The sequence below is a fragment of the Eulemur rufifrons genome, chromosome 2 (assembly GCF_041146395.1).
Source record: "Eulemur rufifrons isolate Redbay chromosome 2, OSU_ERuf_1, whole genome shotgun sequence".
In the NCBI taxonomy this organism is placed as follows: domain Eukaryota; kingdom Metazoa; phylum Chordata; class Mammalia; order Primates; family Lemuridae; genus Eulemur; species Eulemur rufifrons.
The window spans coordinates 67,836,885-67,854,885 of NC_090984.1; the positions used below are offsets into that span (position 1 = coordinate 67,836,885).

Below are 18,001 nucleotides of genomic sequence, written 5' to 3' on the forward strand. Positions count from 1 at the left end.
TCAACACTCCTATGGCATCTCTTACTATTTCCTTTTTACAGTTGAAGAAAATGAAGCTTAGTGACATAAAGCTACTGCCTAATAGTCACATAGCTAATTAGTACTAGAGCCAGAATTTGACTCTGAAGCTGGGGCTTTTAAGTATTGGAGTCAACTAAAACTGCATAATCAGAGGAAGAAATTACATGAAGGCATAGAGAGGCATTCCAAAATTCCATCATTCATCCACTCATTGGTTTATTCAACATATGTAACTTTGAGTGCTTATTCTATGCAGATCACTATGCTGAGGGCTACAGGTACCCTCGTAAGTCGACTAGATTTTGGGATAACCTGGTTGTAAGGAACATAGGGTCCAGCAGCCACATGAGATTGATCTGGATTCAGTTGGCTCACCCCAGTTCCTCCTCCAGGAGAAAGGAGGTCTGAGGATATAATGATGCTTCACTTTTCAATTTTCTTCCCTCATTTCCTAAAGGGCTAAGATTAGACCAGGCTGTTCTTCACCCTGGTAGGCATAATAGGATTCCAGGGGTTCTTCTACCCCAAACGAAGCATTAGTCAAAAATCTCCTCACTTGTTATTTGATATCAGAAATTGCATTAGTAATGAGACAAAAGCCTTAATCATATAATTAAAGATTAAAAAAATTAAAAATACTTGCTTACAGTACTAATTTTTAACATGGGAGAATTTCAAATCAAATCAACCTACCTGGAATTATAAATAGTAAGGGAGGTGGGCACTTAGTATCTAATATATACCAATAGGGGTTCGGAGGAGAAGTACATGCAAGAAGAAGGAGATAGGGCCAAGATGATGAAATTTGGCACCCATTAATTTTCTCCAGGATTACTTGTGTTCACCTTCAAAAGGGTGAGGCCAAACTGAAACTGATCTTGAACTGTTAGTATTTGCAAATTCTGTAGTTCACCTTTCTATGATATGTGAATATATATTTAACATGACTGGCACAGTATAATTAATCATTTCACTTTAAAAATAATACTCTGGTTTCTCTTCAAAACGAATAAATCTTTCGCCTTTTACTTTAAAAATACTTACTGAGTATCCATTATGAGCTAGCCACTGTGCTGGAGTGATAGCAAAAATCAAAACAGACATTCATGGAGATTTTACTTTTACATTATTTTGTTCCCAGGAATTTTATTACTTAAGGCTTCACTTATGACATGCTTATTAAATGAACAGTATACTATTTTTGCATAGAGAGTTAAGGCAAGAATGGATATTTTTGCCTTAATAGCCATTTCTACTGAGGCTCTATGCTCTAGATTAATAAACAAGATACTATATCAAGCAATGTGAAAATATGCCTTTCTGTTTGTCAAGCCAGAATCAATTGAGACTGATACATTTCTGATTTTTATAGCTTCCTGTACTGAAATTTCATTTGAACAGCATTTGAGTATAATTGATGTTGCATTTACTGACACTGTTGCCATTGTCTGTTTCAGGGCCGGCTTGATTCTCTAACAGAAGTGGATGACTCAGGACAGTTAACTATCAAATGTTCTCAGAATTACTTGTCTTTGGATTGTGGCATTACTGCATTCGAACTGTCTGACTACAGTCCAAGTGAGGATTTGCTCAGTGGCCTGGGGGACATGACCTCTAGCCAGGTCAAAACCAAAACCTTTGACTCTTGGAGCTACAGTGAGATGGAAAAGGAGTTTCCCGAGCTTATCAGAAGTGTTGGGTTACTTACAGTGGCTGCTGACCCCATCCCTTCCAACTGCAGTGAAGCAGTTAGTGAAGAGGCTTCCCAAGTATCTCTTTCAGCAGATGACAAAGGCAGATGTGAGGAAAACAGTACTTCTGCAGTTGAAGAGCAACCAGGCATAACACCGGAGATGTCATCTTCAGGGGAAGCTCTGACAAATGCTGTTCAGCCCTCTTCTGAGACTGTGAAGCAAGAATCCAGTTCCTCTTCCCATCTTGGTGCAAAGAACCAACAGCCTCTTCCTTGTGAAAATGCAACCCCCAAGCGATCCATCAGAGATTGCTTTAATTATAATGAGGACTCTCCCACACAGCCCACGTTGCCAAAGAGAGGGCTTTTTCTTAAAGAGGAAACTTTTAAGAATGATGTGAAAGGCAGTGATGGAAGGAAGCAGATGGTTGATCTGAAGCCTGAGATGAGCAGAAGCACTCCTTCACTGGTGGATCCTCCTGACAGATCCAAGCTTTGCCTGGTGTTACAGTCTTCCTACCCCAACGGCCCTTCTGCTGCCAGCCAGTCTTATGAGTGTTTGCATAAGGTGGGGGATGGGAACCTTGAAAATACAGTCAGAATTCACATTAAAGAAATCTCTTCCAGCCTGGGAAGGCTTAACGACTGCCATAAAGAGAAACCTCAACTTAAAAAGCCACAGAAAACCTCAGAAGAGGTGCCTCCATGCCGAACACCTAAACGGGGAACTGGTTCAGGCAAGCAAGCTGAAGGCACAAGGAGCTCAGTAGTGCCAGATGGAATGCCTTCTTGTACTTCTAAGACCATAGAGGGTCCAGATACAAATTCTGCTTCTACATCCTCACTTGAACCATGTAATCAGAGAAGTTGGAAAACCAAATTGCTAGTGCAGTCAGAAACATCCAGTTCACCACCTTTTACTCAGAGCAGTGACTCCTCTACTGGCTCAGACAAGATCACGTCTCCAGTGCCCCTTCTTTCAAAACACAAAAGCAAAAAATGTTACTCCTCCTCCCCAAGTCATGTCACCAGGAATGGTCAGGTTGTGGAGGCTTGGTATGGCTCTGATGAATACCTAGCTCTGCCCTCTCACCTTAAGCAGACAGAAGTATTAGCTTTGAAGTTAGAAAACCTAACAAAGCTTCTGCCTCAGAAACCCAGAGGAGAAACCATTCAGAATATTGATGACTGGGAGCTGTCTGAAATGAATTCAGATTCTGAGATCTATCCAACATACCATGTCAAGAAGAAACATACAAGATTAGGCAGGGTGTCTCCAAGCTCATCCAGTGACATAGCCTCTTCGCTGGGGGAGAGTATTGAATCTGGGCCCCTGAGTGACATTCTTTCGGATGAGGAATCATGTACGCCTCTCTCTGGCATGAAAAAATACATTGATGAGAAATCAGAGAGAGCTTCATCCTCTGAGAAAAATGATAGCCATTCTGCTACTAAATCAGCTTTAATTCAGAAATTGATGCAAGATATTCAGCACCAGGACAACTACGAAGCCATATGGGAAAAAATAGAGGTAAGATGGTCTTCTTAACCTGAATGATTTCTCACCTGATTTTTGGAAATAATACTGGCAGAAGGTCAACCCCTCCACAATCTGTTATAAAATGTGTTGCTATTTTTTATAAACCTGACTCCCAAAGAAAGGAAAGAAAAAGCACAATGATCATTGCATATGACAGAGTATGCATCACTAGGAACTGCCCTTGTCAATGCATTAGATTGATGTGTTCCTGTTTGGTATAGAATTCTCTGTTGATACTGCTTGAACCTAACATGGCGACTGATGAATGCTGGAACCCCTTGGATATAATACAAAATAAAATGGAACAATAGCTATATACTCACAAGTTCCTCAGGAATACATGAAAGGAATATTCCCGTTACCCTCAGTGCTTTTTGATTTGTTTGTTCTGACTTCAGAATACTGTCCACATCTCCAGTGTTACCTTCTTATAGAAATAGAGTAGAAATTTCTAATTTATCAGGAATCTTTGTTTTTCTTTCCTCTTCCTCCTCTTTGAGAACTCTGGCTAATAACCATACTACCTATACCATGTACCACTCATGGGCTTTGGGATGAGGAATTGACATTTTGGGTAAATCTGTACTTTTTGAACAAATTATTAGATGTGATTAAATCTTTGAGGACAAAAACTTATAAAAATTCTCAGGACTGAACTCCATAATATAAGTTGTCATTTAATTCTTTAAGAAGCATCAGGGCCAAAAAGATTCACTATGATTATTGTGGTAATGGCCCTTTCTTCATAAGACCATTGGAAATAGATCCTGTTAATGGGATAGTTATAATGTTTCTTGTTTGATGACATATAAATGACCATGCCTTGCATAATTTGCATAGCACTTTACAATATTCAGAGCTCTTCCATATGCATTTTTTTTTAACTTGATCTTTGTAGCCATTCAGTGAAGAAGGAAGGTCACACCAGATTACTCTCCTTTTACAGAGATAGAAACGGAGGTTCAGTGAGCTTAGGTGGTTTTTCCCAAGGTACAATAAATACATAGACAGATAAATAAAAAGACAGACCCTTTTGCTTAGAAAGCTGAGACGCAAACCCATGTCTTCTGGTTTCTTAGTCTAGTTTTCTTCTATAACATCGTGTTGCTTCCCTGAAAGGGGTTATAGTATCTTCTTCACTGGGAAACTATGAGTATGGGAGAACAAAAGGTTCAGGAGCCATCTATATTGGATAGAGAATATTGATGTAACCCCTGTGGCTACCTTGGACCTAGCCCTCCCAGTTTATTTTTACATCCATTCATTGTTGAACACTACTCTGAGAGCAGCATTATGCTTGACACCGGATTAAATTATAGTGCATATGGATAGAATAATCTGGAAGAAGAAAATGCACATTTATAAAAGGGAAAAGTTAACAGAAATATATAATAATAATAAGATAATAATTATTAATGTATTTCAAGTATTTCTGTATCCAATCCTCACAACAACCCTAATATCAACCACTTTTTATTGGAGACTGAGGCTGAGAGAGACCAAGGAGTCTGCTCTAGAGCCCATACATTGAACTAAATGTTCTCATGCCTCTCTATAAGGAAGCCATCAATATGTACTGCATATAAATACTGTAGTATTGTAGAGAAGAAATAATATCAGTGGAGCTAGAATTTTCCTGGGGAGTTCTTGTGAAGTATTAAACTTTGAGTTGGGCTGTGAAGAATGTGTAGGATTTAGATAGAAGGAAGGTGGGCATTTCAGTTAGGAGGAGCCTAAACTAGAACATAGTGGGAATGAGAATGAGCATGGATATGGGGATACAAAGAGAGTTAACCCAATGGAAAAGTCTGTGATCAGAGATCAATGAAAGTTTCCATATCTGTAATAGACCTGGTTGCTGCAAAGCTCTGAAGGCCACACTAAGGCATTTAGAATTTGTTTACCAGGCATCCACAGCAACTTCTCTGAAAGGGAATGAGAATAATACAACCATAATAACTAATGCTCCTTGCGCTCTAATTTTGTGTTTGCTGTGTGCTAAGTATTTTATATACCTTGTTTACTTAAGTTCTAGGAAGTAGAAATTTTTTACATGAAGAAGCTAAGGCAGAATGTGATTAGGAAATTTGCTCAGGTCCTCAGAGCTAGTGTGTGCGAAGCGGGATTTGAACCCAGAGCCAGCATATTTATTTATTTAAATTTTATCACCTTTCTTTCTTTCTTCCTTCCTTCCTTTCTTCCTTTCCTTTCCTTCCCTTGTCCCTTGTCCCTTCCCTTCCCTTCCCTTCCCTTCCTTTCCCTTCCCTTCCCTTTTCTTTCTTTCCCTTCCCTTCTTTCAGGATATTATAGGGGTACAAACATTTTGGTTACACGTTACGACTTTGCCACACCCAAACCATGATTTGAGGTGTGCCTTTTCCCCCCTACCATGCTCACCATGTCCATATTAGTTGTGAGTGTACCCACCCCCAACCCACCAATCCCTGAAGAATATTACTACCATGTGAGCACCATAGTGTTGATCAGTTAGTGCCAATTTGATGGCAAGTACATGTGGAGGCTATTCCTCTGATCTTGTGATACCTCACTTCTGAGGATGGGCTCAAGTTCTATCCAGGAAAATATAAGAGGTGCTAGATCCCCATCGTTTCTTATAATTGAGTAATATTCTATTGTATACATATACCAAATTTTATTAATCCACTCATGAATTGACAGGCACTTGGGTTGTTTCCACAGCCCTGCAATAGTGAATTGTGCTGCCATAAACATTCAGTTGCAGATGTCTTTATTATAGAATGTCTTTTATTCTTTTGGGTAGATGCCTTATAGTGATAATTGATGGATCAAATGGTATTTCTATTTTTAGCTCTTTCAGGTATCTTCAAATTCTTTTCCACAGAGGTTGCACTAATTTGCAGTCCCACCAGCAGTGTAAGAGTGTTCCTGTCTCTCCACATCCTCGCCAGCATTTGTTGTTTTGGGATTTTTTGATAAAGATTGATCTTACTGGGGTTAGATGATATCTCATTGTGGTTTTGATTTGCATTTCTCTAATGATTAGAAATGTTGAGCATTTTTTAAATATGTTTGCTGGCCATTATTCCATCTTATTTTGAAAAGTTTCTGTTCATGTCCTTTGCCCATTTATTGATGGGGTTGTTTGATTTTTTTCTTGTTGATTTTTTTAAGTTCTAGATAGATTCTTGTTATCGGCCCTTTATTGGATGTGTAGAAAGCAAATATTTTCTCCCATTCTGTAGGCTGTCTCTTTGCTCTAATGATAGTTTCCTTGGCTGTGCAAAAGCTTTTTAATTTGATCAGATCCCATTTATTTATTTTTGTTGGTGCTGTGATTGCTTTGGGGGCCTTCTTCAAAAATTCTTTGCCTAGGCCGATGTCTGAAAGGGTCTTCTCTACATCTTCTTCTAGGATTCTTAAGGTTTCATGCCTTATGTTTAAGTCTTACCCATCGTGAATTGATTTTTGTAAGGTGAGTGGTGGGGATCCAGTTTCAATCTTCTGCATGTAGCTATCCAGTTTTCCCAGCACCATTTATTGAAAAGGAATTCTTTTCCCCACTGTATATTTTTGTCTGCTTTGTCAAAGATTAGGTGACAATATGCAGATGGTTTCATCTCTGGATTCTCAGTCCTATTCCAAAAAAAGGTCTATGTCTCTATTTTTGTGCCAGTACCATGCTGTTTTAGTTACTATAGCCTTGTAGTACAGCTTGAAGTCTGGTAGACTGATACCTCCCAATGTGTTCTTTTTGCTTAAGATTGCTTTGGCTATACGAGGTCTTCTCTGGTTCCATACAAAGTGTAGAATTATTTTTTCTAGATCTGTAAAGAATGATGATGGTATTTTGATAGGATACCAAATTAATTCTGTAGATCACTTTAGGTAGTATACTTTCAGGGATCATTTCTTAGTTCGTTACTAGAGCCAGCATATTTAAAGCAGCATAGATCCTATCAGTAGCCTTTCTAGAAGGTTTACTTGGCAATAACAGGAAAGATGGTCCTGGCAGCCATGGTGGTGACCTGGGTGGAGATGTTGGCCTGTGGCAGCCAATCTGAGAGACTGCTGTCATATGAGCCAGGCAAGGGGAAGGGAGGAGATTGTTGAGAAAATGAACCAGAAAACTGGTTGCAGGTCTTGCTCAGTCATTAAAGCCTGTTGTGGCCCATAGCTAGTCATGTTCCATTCTGGGCCTTATTTCATCTTTTGTAAAAAGATATGTTTTAACCAGATGATGGCTATGGTATCAACTTCCAGTGGTAGCATGCTTTGATTCTGTAATCCTATAAAAATGAAGACTAGTTTTCAGCATCTGGGGACTGATATGTCTTTAATAGAAGGAAATAGAAGATGAGTAGCTGGTTTGAGGGAGAGGTGGGACAGGTAATTTTTTAAAAACTATGCATTGATATTGAGTATATGATGGAACTTTTAAAAAGCATTTTATAGGCAGTTGGAAATACTATACTGGAGTTGGGATATGAGGTGAAGGCTAAAAGAAGGTGAAGAAAGGCTGAGCCTTTCTCAGCCCAGCCTCCCTTCGCTAATTCACATGAGGGAGGCTGCCAACTCCCGGGTCAGTTGACCTTGGATATCACACCCTAGCTTTAGTCTCCTCCATAAAGAACCTATTCCACTTGCCAAATATAGTAAGAGAGAATATTACTTAACATCTTCCTTATTCCAGGCATCTATTTGGCATTTTACCTACAGTAATTCTTTCACAGGATTTTCATAACAACCCTGTAAGGTAGGTTTTTTAAATCCTGAATTAACTACTTCTCTCTCCTTGTAGGGCTTCCATTCTGGTCCTAGCCACCATCACCTCTTGCCTGGATTACTGCAGTGGCCTCCTAACTAATCTCTCTGCTTCTCTTCTGCTCTCACCACAGTCTGTTCCCAACACAGCATCCAGAGTGATATTTTTAAAATGTAAATCAGATTATGTCATCCCTCTGCTCAAAACTCTGCAACCTGCAATAGAGGGTTGCCGTTGCATTCAGAGGTCCTGCATGCACTAGTCCCCTGATTTTCCTCTCTGACCTCTTTTCCTGTGCTTACTTCACTCCATTCCCACTGACCTCTTTGCTGTTCCTAGAGCACACTGGGCATGCTCCTGCCTTTAGAACCTTTGTCAGTTTCCTCTGCCTACATCCTCTTATCAGGTGCCCTTATTTCTAATTCCTTCACTTCTTCCAGGTCTTTGTTCAAATATTACCTACTCAGAGAGGCCTACCCTGCCATCTTTTAAAAAGTGTAACCTGACCTCTTTTTCTTTTTTTTCTATAACAATTATATTCTGTAACTTTATGTACTTTTCTTATATAGTATGTTTATTATTTTTGGTCTGTCTCCCTCTGCTAGAGTGGGAGAGCTGTGAAGGCAAAAATATTTATCTGTTTAGTTTGTTAATAAATCTCATGTACCTAGAACAGTGCTTGGTACATAATAAATGCTTAATAAAGACTGTTGAATGAATGAATCCCCATTTTAGAGCAGGTGAATCTAAGTTCAGAGAGATGAAACCAGTTTTCCTAAGCAGCACAGCTAATAAGGCACAGAGCCATGCTTCAAGCCCCCGTCTACTATACTCTTCCCACTAAAGACTTGAGAATAAACAAATTCCCTAAAATAATGAGGACAGATAGAGAAAAGAAGACTGAGATTCAAGTTGTAGCCCAGTTATGAGACAGAAACAAGGAAGAGGCCTAGTCTTGAGGACCAGAAGGGATAGAAAGGATTCTTGGGTGTTAAATAATTAGAGAAAGAAAGAGACATTTAATAAGATGGGCATTAGCTTTGTTCTTTGTGAAAGGTAGATCAAGAAGAATAACGACTAAGGAGGAAAAAAATCAGCAACCAACAAGCTTTAGATTTGTTTGAAAGAGTCAATAAGGACCTTAGAGAAAAATTGACTTAATGAAGGAATAGAGGTAGAAACTGGATTATAGATGATTAAGAAGTGAGCAAGAATCTTTCCTAATAGCTCCAGGAATTGGGTTGTGAAAGCAGTGAGATGAAGGACGATAGTTGAAAGTAAAGTCAAGGAAAAGTTGCTTTAAAAAAAATTAAAGCTTATTGGAAGGCAGAAGTGGCTGACCCCCGCACTTGAATAAGGATGAAGGAAGGGAAATAATTTCTGATCAGCACCTACTGTGTGTTAGGTTCTGAAGTAGATTCTTTCATTTAATTTCTATTAAAACCCTATGCAAGAGCTGTTATTGGTCCAATTTTATAGACTAGAAATCTAAGGCTTAAATGCAAATGACTTGCTGAGGGTCATACTGCTGCTAAGTGTGAAAGCTGGGATTGCAGCTGGGATGACAGAGCTGACTTGGTTTTCTCCTTGAGATGTATTCAAATGCCAGGGAATTTAGGTAATAATCACATGTGCAGATAAAATCTATTTATAAGGTCCACAAACCACTCCTAGATTAATAAATGAACAGTGTGGCTTCTTCCTCATACCTGAATAATAATGAACTGCTTGGTAAATAGCCACTTGTCCAAGATGGATAATTATTGGTGCCAGGTTAACAACTGTATGATTTCTAGAGGGTAGTGGCAGAATGCAGTGCAGGTTAGTGCCACCCCAGTAAAGCATTTTAGGAGATCTGTCTTTTGGGATATAGTGCAAGGTCCACTTCTCACATAACGGGCTTCCTTCTCACACTAAATTCTCAAAACTTGTCTTGGAAAATGTGACTTTGTTAGGTCGGACTCAGTGGTACCTAGCTGATAGATGCATGACTTAGCTGAGCCCGTTTCTCTACAGAGATATAAATATCTTCAAATGTCAGATTATGGCATCTCAGCTATAGTTCAATGACTCAGCATTGTTGCATTTTGTCCTAGAGAAATCTATAACCCAATTTTGTAAACTTCTTTGGTGCCAGCTAAGGATGTCCTTTCACATAAGTTATTTTGGATTCAGCGCAGCAAATATTTAGCTGAGTGTTTGCTCTTTGTAACTAGGCTATGTAAAATTCCAGTCAAGTTTGCTCCCAATTTTGTGGTAGTGGCATAAAGATGGCCACCTTTGCTCCTGCCTAGAGATGGAGCTGGGAAGTGGTAGTTAATACCTGTTTAATGTGAAGGTAGAGAGATTTACCCCTGGGATTAACTTGGTACCGATTTTTACGTTTCTTTTTCAAGAAGTAAAATGGGTCCAGACAGGACCCATCTTATCTTTCAACCTTCGCTTTGATTGTTGACATATCAATAATACCACAGTGATTTAGCAGTTATTAAGACTTAGGTTTTTTCTTTATTGTGGTAAAACATGCATAACAAAATTTACCATCTTAACCATTTGTAAGTGTACAGTTCAGTAGTGGTAAGAATATTCACATTTTTGTAAAAACAGATCTCTGTAACTTTTTCATGTTGCAAATCTGAAACTCTATACCCATAAACAACTCCCCCTTTCCCCTCCACCTCCCAGTCCCTGATAATCACCATTCTACTTTCTGTCTCTATGATTTTGACTATTCTAAGTACCTGATACAAGTACAATCATGCAGTATTTGTCTTTTTGTGACTGGCTTATTTCACTTAGCATAATGTCTTCAAGGTTCATCCATGTTGTAGCATGTGACAGGTTTTCTTTCCTTTTTAAGGCTGAATAATATTCCGTTACATTTATATACCACATTTTATTTATCCATTCAGCTGCCAATGGACATTTGGGTTGCTTCCACATCTTGGCTATTGTGAATACTGCTGCTATGAACATGAGAGTACAGATATCTCTTTGAGACCCTGCTTTTAATTATTTTGGGTATATACCCAGAAATGGCATTGCTGGATTATATGATAGTTCTATTTTTTATTTTTTGAGGAACCACCCTACAGTTTTCCAAAGTCGTTGCACCATTTTACAATCCCACCAACAGTACACAGGGTTCCAATTTCTCTATCTCCTCGTGAATACTTGTTACTCTGGGTTTTTTTGATAGTAGCCACCCTAATGGGTGTGAGGTGATATCTCATTGTGTTTTTGACTTCCATTTCTCTGATTATTCATGATGTTGCACATCTTTTCATATGTTTGTTGGCTATTTGTGTGTCGTCTTTGGGGGAATGTCTATTCAAGACCTTTGGCCATTTTTTAATAGAGTTATTTGATATTTTTACTGTTGTGTTGTAAGAGTTCTTTATATATTCTGAATATTAACATCTTATATAAATAATTTGCAAATATTTTCTTCCATTCTGTAGGTTGCCTATTTACTGTATTGATTGTGTCCCTTGATGCACAAAGTTTTAAAGTTTGATGTAGTCCCATTTATCTATTTCTGCTTTTGTTGCCTGTGCTTTGGTGCCATATTCAAGAAATCACTGCCAAGTCCAATATCCTAAAGTTTTACCACTATGTTTTCTTCTAGGAATTTTATAGTTTTGGGTCTTATGTTTAGGTCTTTGAGTTCTCTTTTATTTTATCTCAGTGTGGTTACCTCTCATATTTTAAGGATCTCATCCCAGGCTTTCTAGTAGGATGGTACACAGCTTTAAGGCAGAGCCAAGTGATCTTCTGGGATTTATTTGTAAAAAAAAAAATACACACTTGGGAGTAAATCTTTTGTAAAAGTCCTGTCCAGCCATTATTTACTTGATTTGAGATTCAAATAAGTTCCGTTGGAAACACAGCTGTATCTTGTTATTATTCACCGCTAGAGTAACTTACAATCAGGCTTCTGCTATCAACTCAATTCTTATTTGCTTTTGATGTTTCTTTTGTACCAAGCACATACCAATTTTCCTAATGTTGATGGAGTGGTAGTCTGTTCTTAGGTGTTGATAATAATCTCTTATGAGCATGGATGTCACTTTTCTTCACTGTCATTCAATTTCGCATGTGCCTTTCGCTTAGGCTAACTTTTTTCTTAACCATTGCTAGATATCCTCTTGTCTGTGTATTCTCTCTCTTCCTTACATATTCTCTCTCACTCCTTTTTCATTACTTTTCTTCTTCTGGAACTAGTTTTCATTCTCTGCCACCCATTTTCCTTTTTAATTTCCTTCCCTGAGAGTATCTTCTACTTTCTTCCTTTAGTATTGTTCTAGAGATTCTCAGATTCCAAATATGATGGCACTATGAAATTGTCTCCCCAGCACTGTTCAAGCTTGACCCTAGATCTTTTCAGTGCATTTCTTAGTCTCAGAAATACGTATCCAGAAAGTTAAGGAATTGTTTATATAAAAGAATAAAGAGAACTAAAATTCAGTTAAATATCAAGGAAAAAACCAGATTCTTTAAGAATTGGTCAGGCAGGCTCAGCTTTGTTATTAAATTCAGAAGATTCAAGTGTCCTAAAGGATCATAGATTGAACATGAGTTGACAATGCGGATAACTATTCAACAAGAGGTATAATAGTGGAATACTGTAGGAACTCTGAATACTCTCTTATTTTTACTATGCACAATCTAAAATTTTGTTTTACATTCTGGACTTAGAATTTGAGGGAGATGTAGCAACATTAATTCAAGGATCTGTGCTTATGACATATTTGATAAGTGCCAAGTGGAAAGTTATGCAATGGGAAAGCAGAGGAAAGATAATAACAAGTATAGGTAGACCAAGCATCACAGAAGAGGTAATATTTGATCTAGGCCTTGGAAAGAAGGGTAGAATTTATACAGCAGAAATGAGGAGGCATAATGTTAGTGACAGAAACTTTACCATAAGCCAAGGTTGAGAGTAAGAATTTTCAAGGTATGTTTGAGAAATAGTAAAGAGAGATTTTTGTTTTGGAGTATAGTCTAAGCTACTACAAACAAAGAGACCCCAAAGTACAATAAGATAGAAGTCTCCTTCACTTAACAAGAGGCAGACAGTCCAGGAGGGAAGATAGAGGTCACATAGAGAGCCAGGTTCCTTTTCCCTGTTGCTCTTCTTTGGCTCACCACCAATACCATGTCTGCATTTCAGCTCACAAGAATTGGAAAATGGAGAGCAGCTAGCATTTTTTTATGGATATGACTTGGAAGTTTCACATGTCACTTTAGCTCACATTCCATTGCCCCATACTTTGTCACATGGCATTACTTAATTGCAAAGGAGTTTTGGAAACAAGCCTCTAGGCTACGAATATTGGGAGAGGGATGTCTCTTTAACTGCTGGTTAGAATAAAGTTTGTTAAAAGGAAGGGGAATATAAAGTTAGAATAGGGCCAAAATATGAAGAACTTTGAATTCTAAGTGTTTGAATAGCTTTAATACAAAATAAATACTGTTGAATGCATGAATAAATGAGTATGTAAGTGAATGAGTGAGTGAATGTATCTTTGAGTTTGAACTTCATCCTCTAGACCAGGGTTACAAACCAAGATGACTCTAAGAGCTCAGGCACATAATATAAATGAATCATACAGCCAGGTGTAAATGGGGAGTGATGGGACTGAATCAACTGGAGGATACATGACATGTCTAAAGGGCAGCCACTGCTCAGCTCCAGGTGATAGTTGCATGAGAATGTGGACCCTGTGTGGCAAGATCTTGCAATTTTTTAAAAAAGAAATAGGAAATTTGGGGTTTATGTGACATCTTCCTATTTTTAAATATTGGGTCGGAACAATTTTTAAACTGGCCAAATAAAACACAGCTATAGGATAGTTTGGCCTTCAAGTCACTAATTTGCAATCTTTGTGAAGATGGGAAACTACTTAAGATTTTAGGTCCAGAGATTTAGTAGTTTAAGAAGATTGTTAATGTGGCCGTGGTGTGCTGGATACACACCTCTAATGCAGTAATTCTCAACTGTGGCTACACGTTATAATCACCGGGGAGCTTTTAGAAAATCCCCAACTTCAGCCTCTCACCCACACCAATTAAATCAGAATCTCTGGAATTGGGTATTTTCTAAAGCTCTTTAAGCAATTGCAGTATGCAGTCATGGTGGGGAGCTTGGCTAATTTTAAGAGTTATTGCAATGACCTGGTCAGGTGGTAAAAGGGCCTGTCAATGGAAAAAAGCCAAACTCTGTAAAATAATTTTAAAGAGATTTATTCTGAGCCAAATTTGAGGATCATGACCCAGAGCCACACCCAAGAGGCCTTGAGCAAGTGGACTCACTGTGGCTGGGTTACAGTTTGGTTTTATACATTTCAGGGAGACAGGGGTTATAGGTAAAGTCATAAATCAATACGTGGGAATCATACATTGGTTTGGCCCGAAAAGGTGGGCCATCTCGAAGCGGGGGGCTTGCAGGTTAGAGGTGGGTTTAAAGATTCTTTGGCTTGTAATTGGTTAAAGACATGAAACTTTGTCTTAAGGCTTGGAATGTTTTAACATAAGTTGCTGTTTATCAGAGATAAGCCACCAGACATAGATTTGTTGTGTAAATTGAGGGCCTGTAGGTTTGTCTTGCATACTCTTTGGCTTGTTAATGAGTTCAAAGGATGTCCCCAAGAAGGGAGAGGGGCATGATGAGGCATGCCTGACTTCCCTCCTCCTGGCAGGCAATTTAGTTTTAGGATATTCCTTTGGCCACGAGTGAGTCCATTCAGTCAGCTGGTGAGCCTTAAGGTGAGCCTTAAGATTTTATTTTAGTTCACAGGTCTTAACTATGGTTTTGGAAGCAGACTGAAGAAAGAAAGAGACAGAGGTGGGAGATGTTATAAAGAAAACATTGATAAAATTTTGTGGCTATTTTAAAATAAGAGAGTAGAAAAGGAAGGGAGTCTAAAGAGTTGAGATTTCAAGCTGAAATTTGGGGGCCAGGAGATGTAAGGAATTTAACAAATGATTCCAAAGGATGCATGAAATTAAGATACACAGTAGATGATGAGTGGGGGAAAGGTAAATGTTATATTCAAACACTGTGGCCCAAATCCAATTTGAGAATTCTGAATCAACAACATTTTTAAAGATGAGGCTACAAAATTCTTTCTTTATTTGTTTATTTCAAAGTATTAATTAATGGGGTAAAAGTGTTTTTGTTACATGGTTATTTTGTATAATGCTTTAGTCAGGGCTTTTGGTGTGACCATCACCAGAATAGAGTTCATTGTACCCAATAGGTAAGGTTTTATCCCAGGCCCACCCTGTCCCACTTTCCCCTTCTTGGTTTCTATGTCCTTTATGTCACTTACTACAAAATTCTTTTTAAGGATAATAAAAATCTTTTATTGTATATTTTATTGTTGCAATGCCAGGAAACAAACTGCGAATTAACATTGCTAATGGATTTGTTGAAACAGCATGTCAAGGTCACTGCTCAAGTTTGGTGTGGAAGAACCACAGGGATCCAAAGCAAGTTCCTTCACAGTTAACACGCTAGGAATGTTTTAGTCCTGCCTGTTTGGTTTCTGCAGAGCCTCCGCTGACTCTTGAGTCTTCATCAATGATGATGTAGCACCACCGTGAGGCTTTATCCAGTCACTGCATCTGGTTTTTGGCCTCTGAAATATTATATATAGGAAAGATGATCTGCCCTTTTGTATGCAGTTTTAAACAGCAAGATGGAAATAGTTCTTTGTAATTTTCTTGGTGTGGAAAGGCCATGATTTGACAACATCTTTTTGTATTAAGATGATGCCAGTACCTAAATGCATTTGATAGCAAATATTTCTATGATGATGAAAATCAAAAAGGAGTAAACTTAATGTTGCATTTTTTAATTCAACTAAAATAATTTTAGGACATTAATGCATTATTATTTTTTATCCTTAAGCCTAAAGTAATAATTTTGTATTTCTGTTAGAGTATTTTGGAAAGATGACAATTTAAAAATCAAAACGAAACCTTGATATTTATTGCCCCCGTGCAACGCATCAGGCAAGGTGCTAAGGGGTTTATTAAGGATGCTAAGGGGTTAACACATCACCCCATTTAATTCTCAAGAAAAAAATTCCTCTTTGATGCAGACACTGTTATATTCCCATTTTATCAATGAGGAAAGACATAAAGAAATTCACTCAAGGGTATAGGACTTGAAGGCAGGAACTTTGGGCTCAATTTGCATCCCCACTTTTTAATTACAAAACCTTGACTAAGTCACTTAAAATTTACTGTATGAGTCTTCTGGTTTTTAAAATGAGATTAATTATGTTTATCATGCCATTGCACAGATTATTGTATGAAATTGTGAAGAGCAAAGGCTTGTTGTAAACTCTAAAGGCTACATAAATGTTAGTCTTGGCTGGGCACAGTTGCTCATGCCTGTGATCCCAGCACTTTGGAAGGCTGAGGCAGGAGGATCGCTTGAGGCCAGGAGTTCAAGACTGCAGCGAGCTATGATTGTACCACTGCACTCCAGCCTGGGTGACAGAGTGAAACTCTGTCTCAAGAAAAAAAAAAAAAAATTAGTCTCATCACTATTGTGCTTTTCCTGTGAATCCAGAAAATTAGCATCAACTGTATTAGAAAGAACTAGAATAAGAACATTAATTCTGCCTCTGAGTAGCACTGTGACCTTGGAAACTGACCCTCACAAGCCTCAGTTTTGAAAAATAAACATTAATAATGGAATTGAATTGGATGACCTATAAGTACTTCTGAAATTTTATGAGAGACTAAACTTTAGGAATAACCAAGAGAAGAAGCCAAAGCGGCCATTTCTCTGTAAAATATTCCTTGGAATATATCATTTCAACATGGCTGGCTTTATGTTCCATGGAACTCTGGGTGAGTTCGAATTCCCCTTAGAAGATCTTAATGGTAAGTGAATGTGAGGCTGTGACATTCACGAGCCTGGAGGTATGAAAGGATTTGTGCTGCATTCCTAGCACTGTAATGTGATAAGAACCAGACATCCTAGAGGAATTTGGGATCTGGCTAGAGTTTAGAAGATGCCAAAGACCAGAGCCAATGGTGACAGTAAACAAGTGAGCAACCCAGTAAGAATTAGGTATGGACTAGACTGAATTTATGGCAAATAAGGTCAGCTAGGTGAAGCAGATTGGAAACGTTTGTCTTGTCAGACTTGCCATTGTGATGTCTTAAAACTACCTGTCAGGACTGAGGCTTTGTGCTCTGTTCAGACAATAGGGGGAAAATAATTTCAAGAGTGTGGGTTCTGTGTCTAGGTCATTCCTGATGTCAGACCACGTCAGAGGCTGTGAAACTTACTATCTAAAGATGATTGGCTTGGATTTTGTATGGTGAATAAACAACTTTATCCAGGAAAGGTGCGGCTCTAAGCTCAGGCTCGTGTGCTTTCTATTTTTCAGGTTGATGAGGCTCAGTGCATTGCTTTCTACAATAGGATGCCAGTGGCTTTACCATTTGCCTTCATGCTTTATCTAGGAATAAAGGAAGTTTTTAGTATTTTCTTTTTTAATGTTTTAAGAAATCAAATTGGAAAGGTGTCACTTATAGGTGGTATTCTAATGTTTTGGAATTTGTCTGGAGATACCCCAAAATTTGTCTGCGTATACCAAAATCAATGATGCTCAAGTCCCTTATATAAAATGATATAATATTTGCATGTAACCTATGCATATCCTCTCGTATACTTTAAATCATCTCAAAATTACTTATAATATCTAATACAATATAGATACTATGTAAATAATTGTTATACTGTATTGTTTAGGGAATAATGACAAGGAAAAAAGTCTGTATATGTTCAATACATACACAACCATCTATTTTTTTTCTGAGTATTTTTTTTTTAAAAAAATTTTGAGACAGAGTTTCACCCTGTTACCCAGGCTATAGTACAGTGATGTGATCGTAGCTCACTGATGCCTTGAACTCCTGGGCTCAAGTGAGCCTCCTGCTTTAGTCTCCCAAGTAACTGTGACTACAGATGTATGCC

General features: G+C 38.2%; 1 protein-coding gene across 1 annotated transcript in view; it reads left to right on the forward strand.

The window, feature by feature from the left end:
* The window catches only part of AKAP6 (A-kinase anchoring protein 6), a 354,014-nt gene that overhangs the window by 82,947 nt on the left and 253,066 nt on the right, over positions 1-18,001 (forward strand). Inside the window, exon 3 of the mRNA XM_069464086.1 lies at positions 1,479-3,245. Coding sequence (XP_069320187.1) covers positions 1,479-3,245 — 1,767 coding nt within the window. The remainder of the gene's footprint in view (positions 1-1,478; positions 3,246-18,001) is intronic.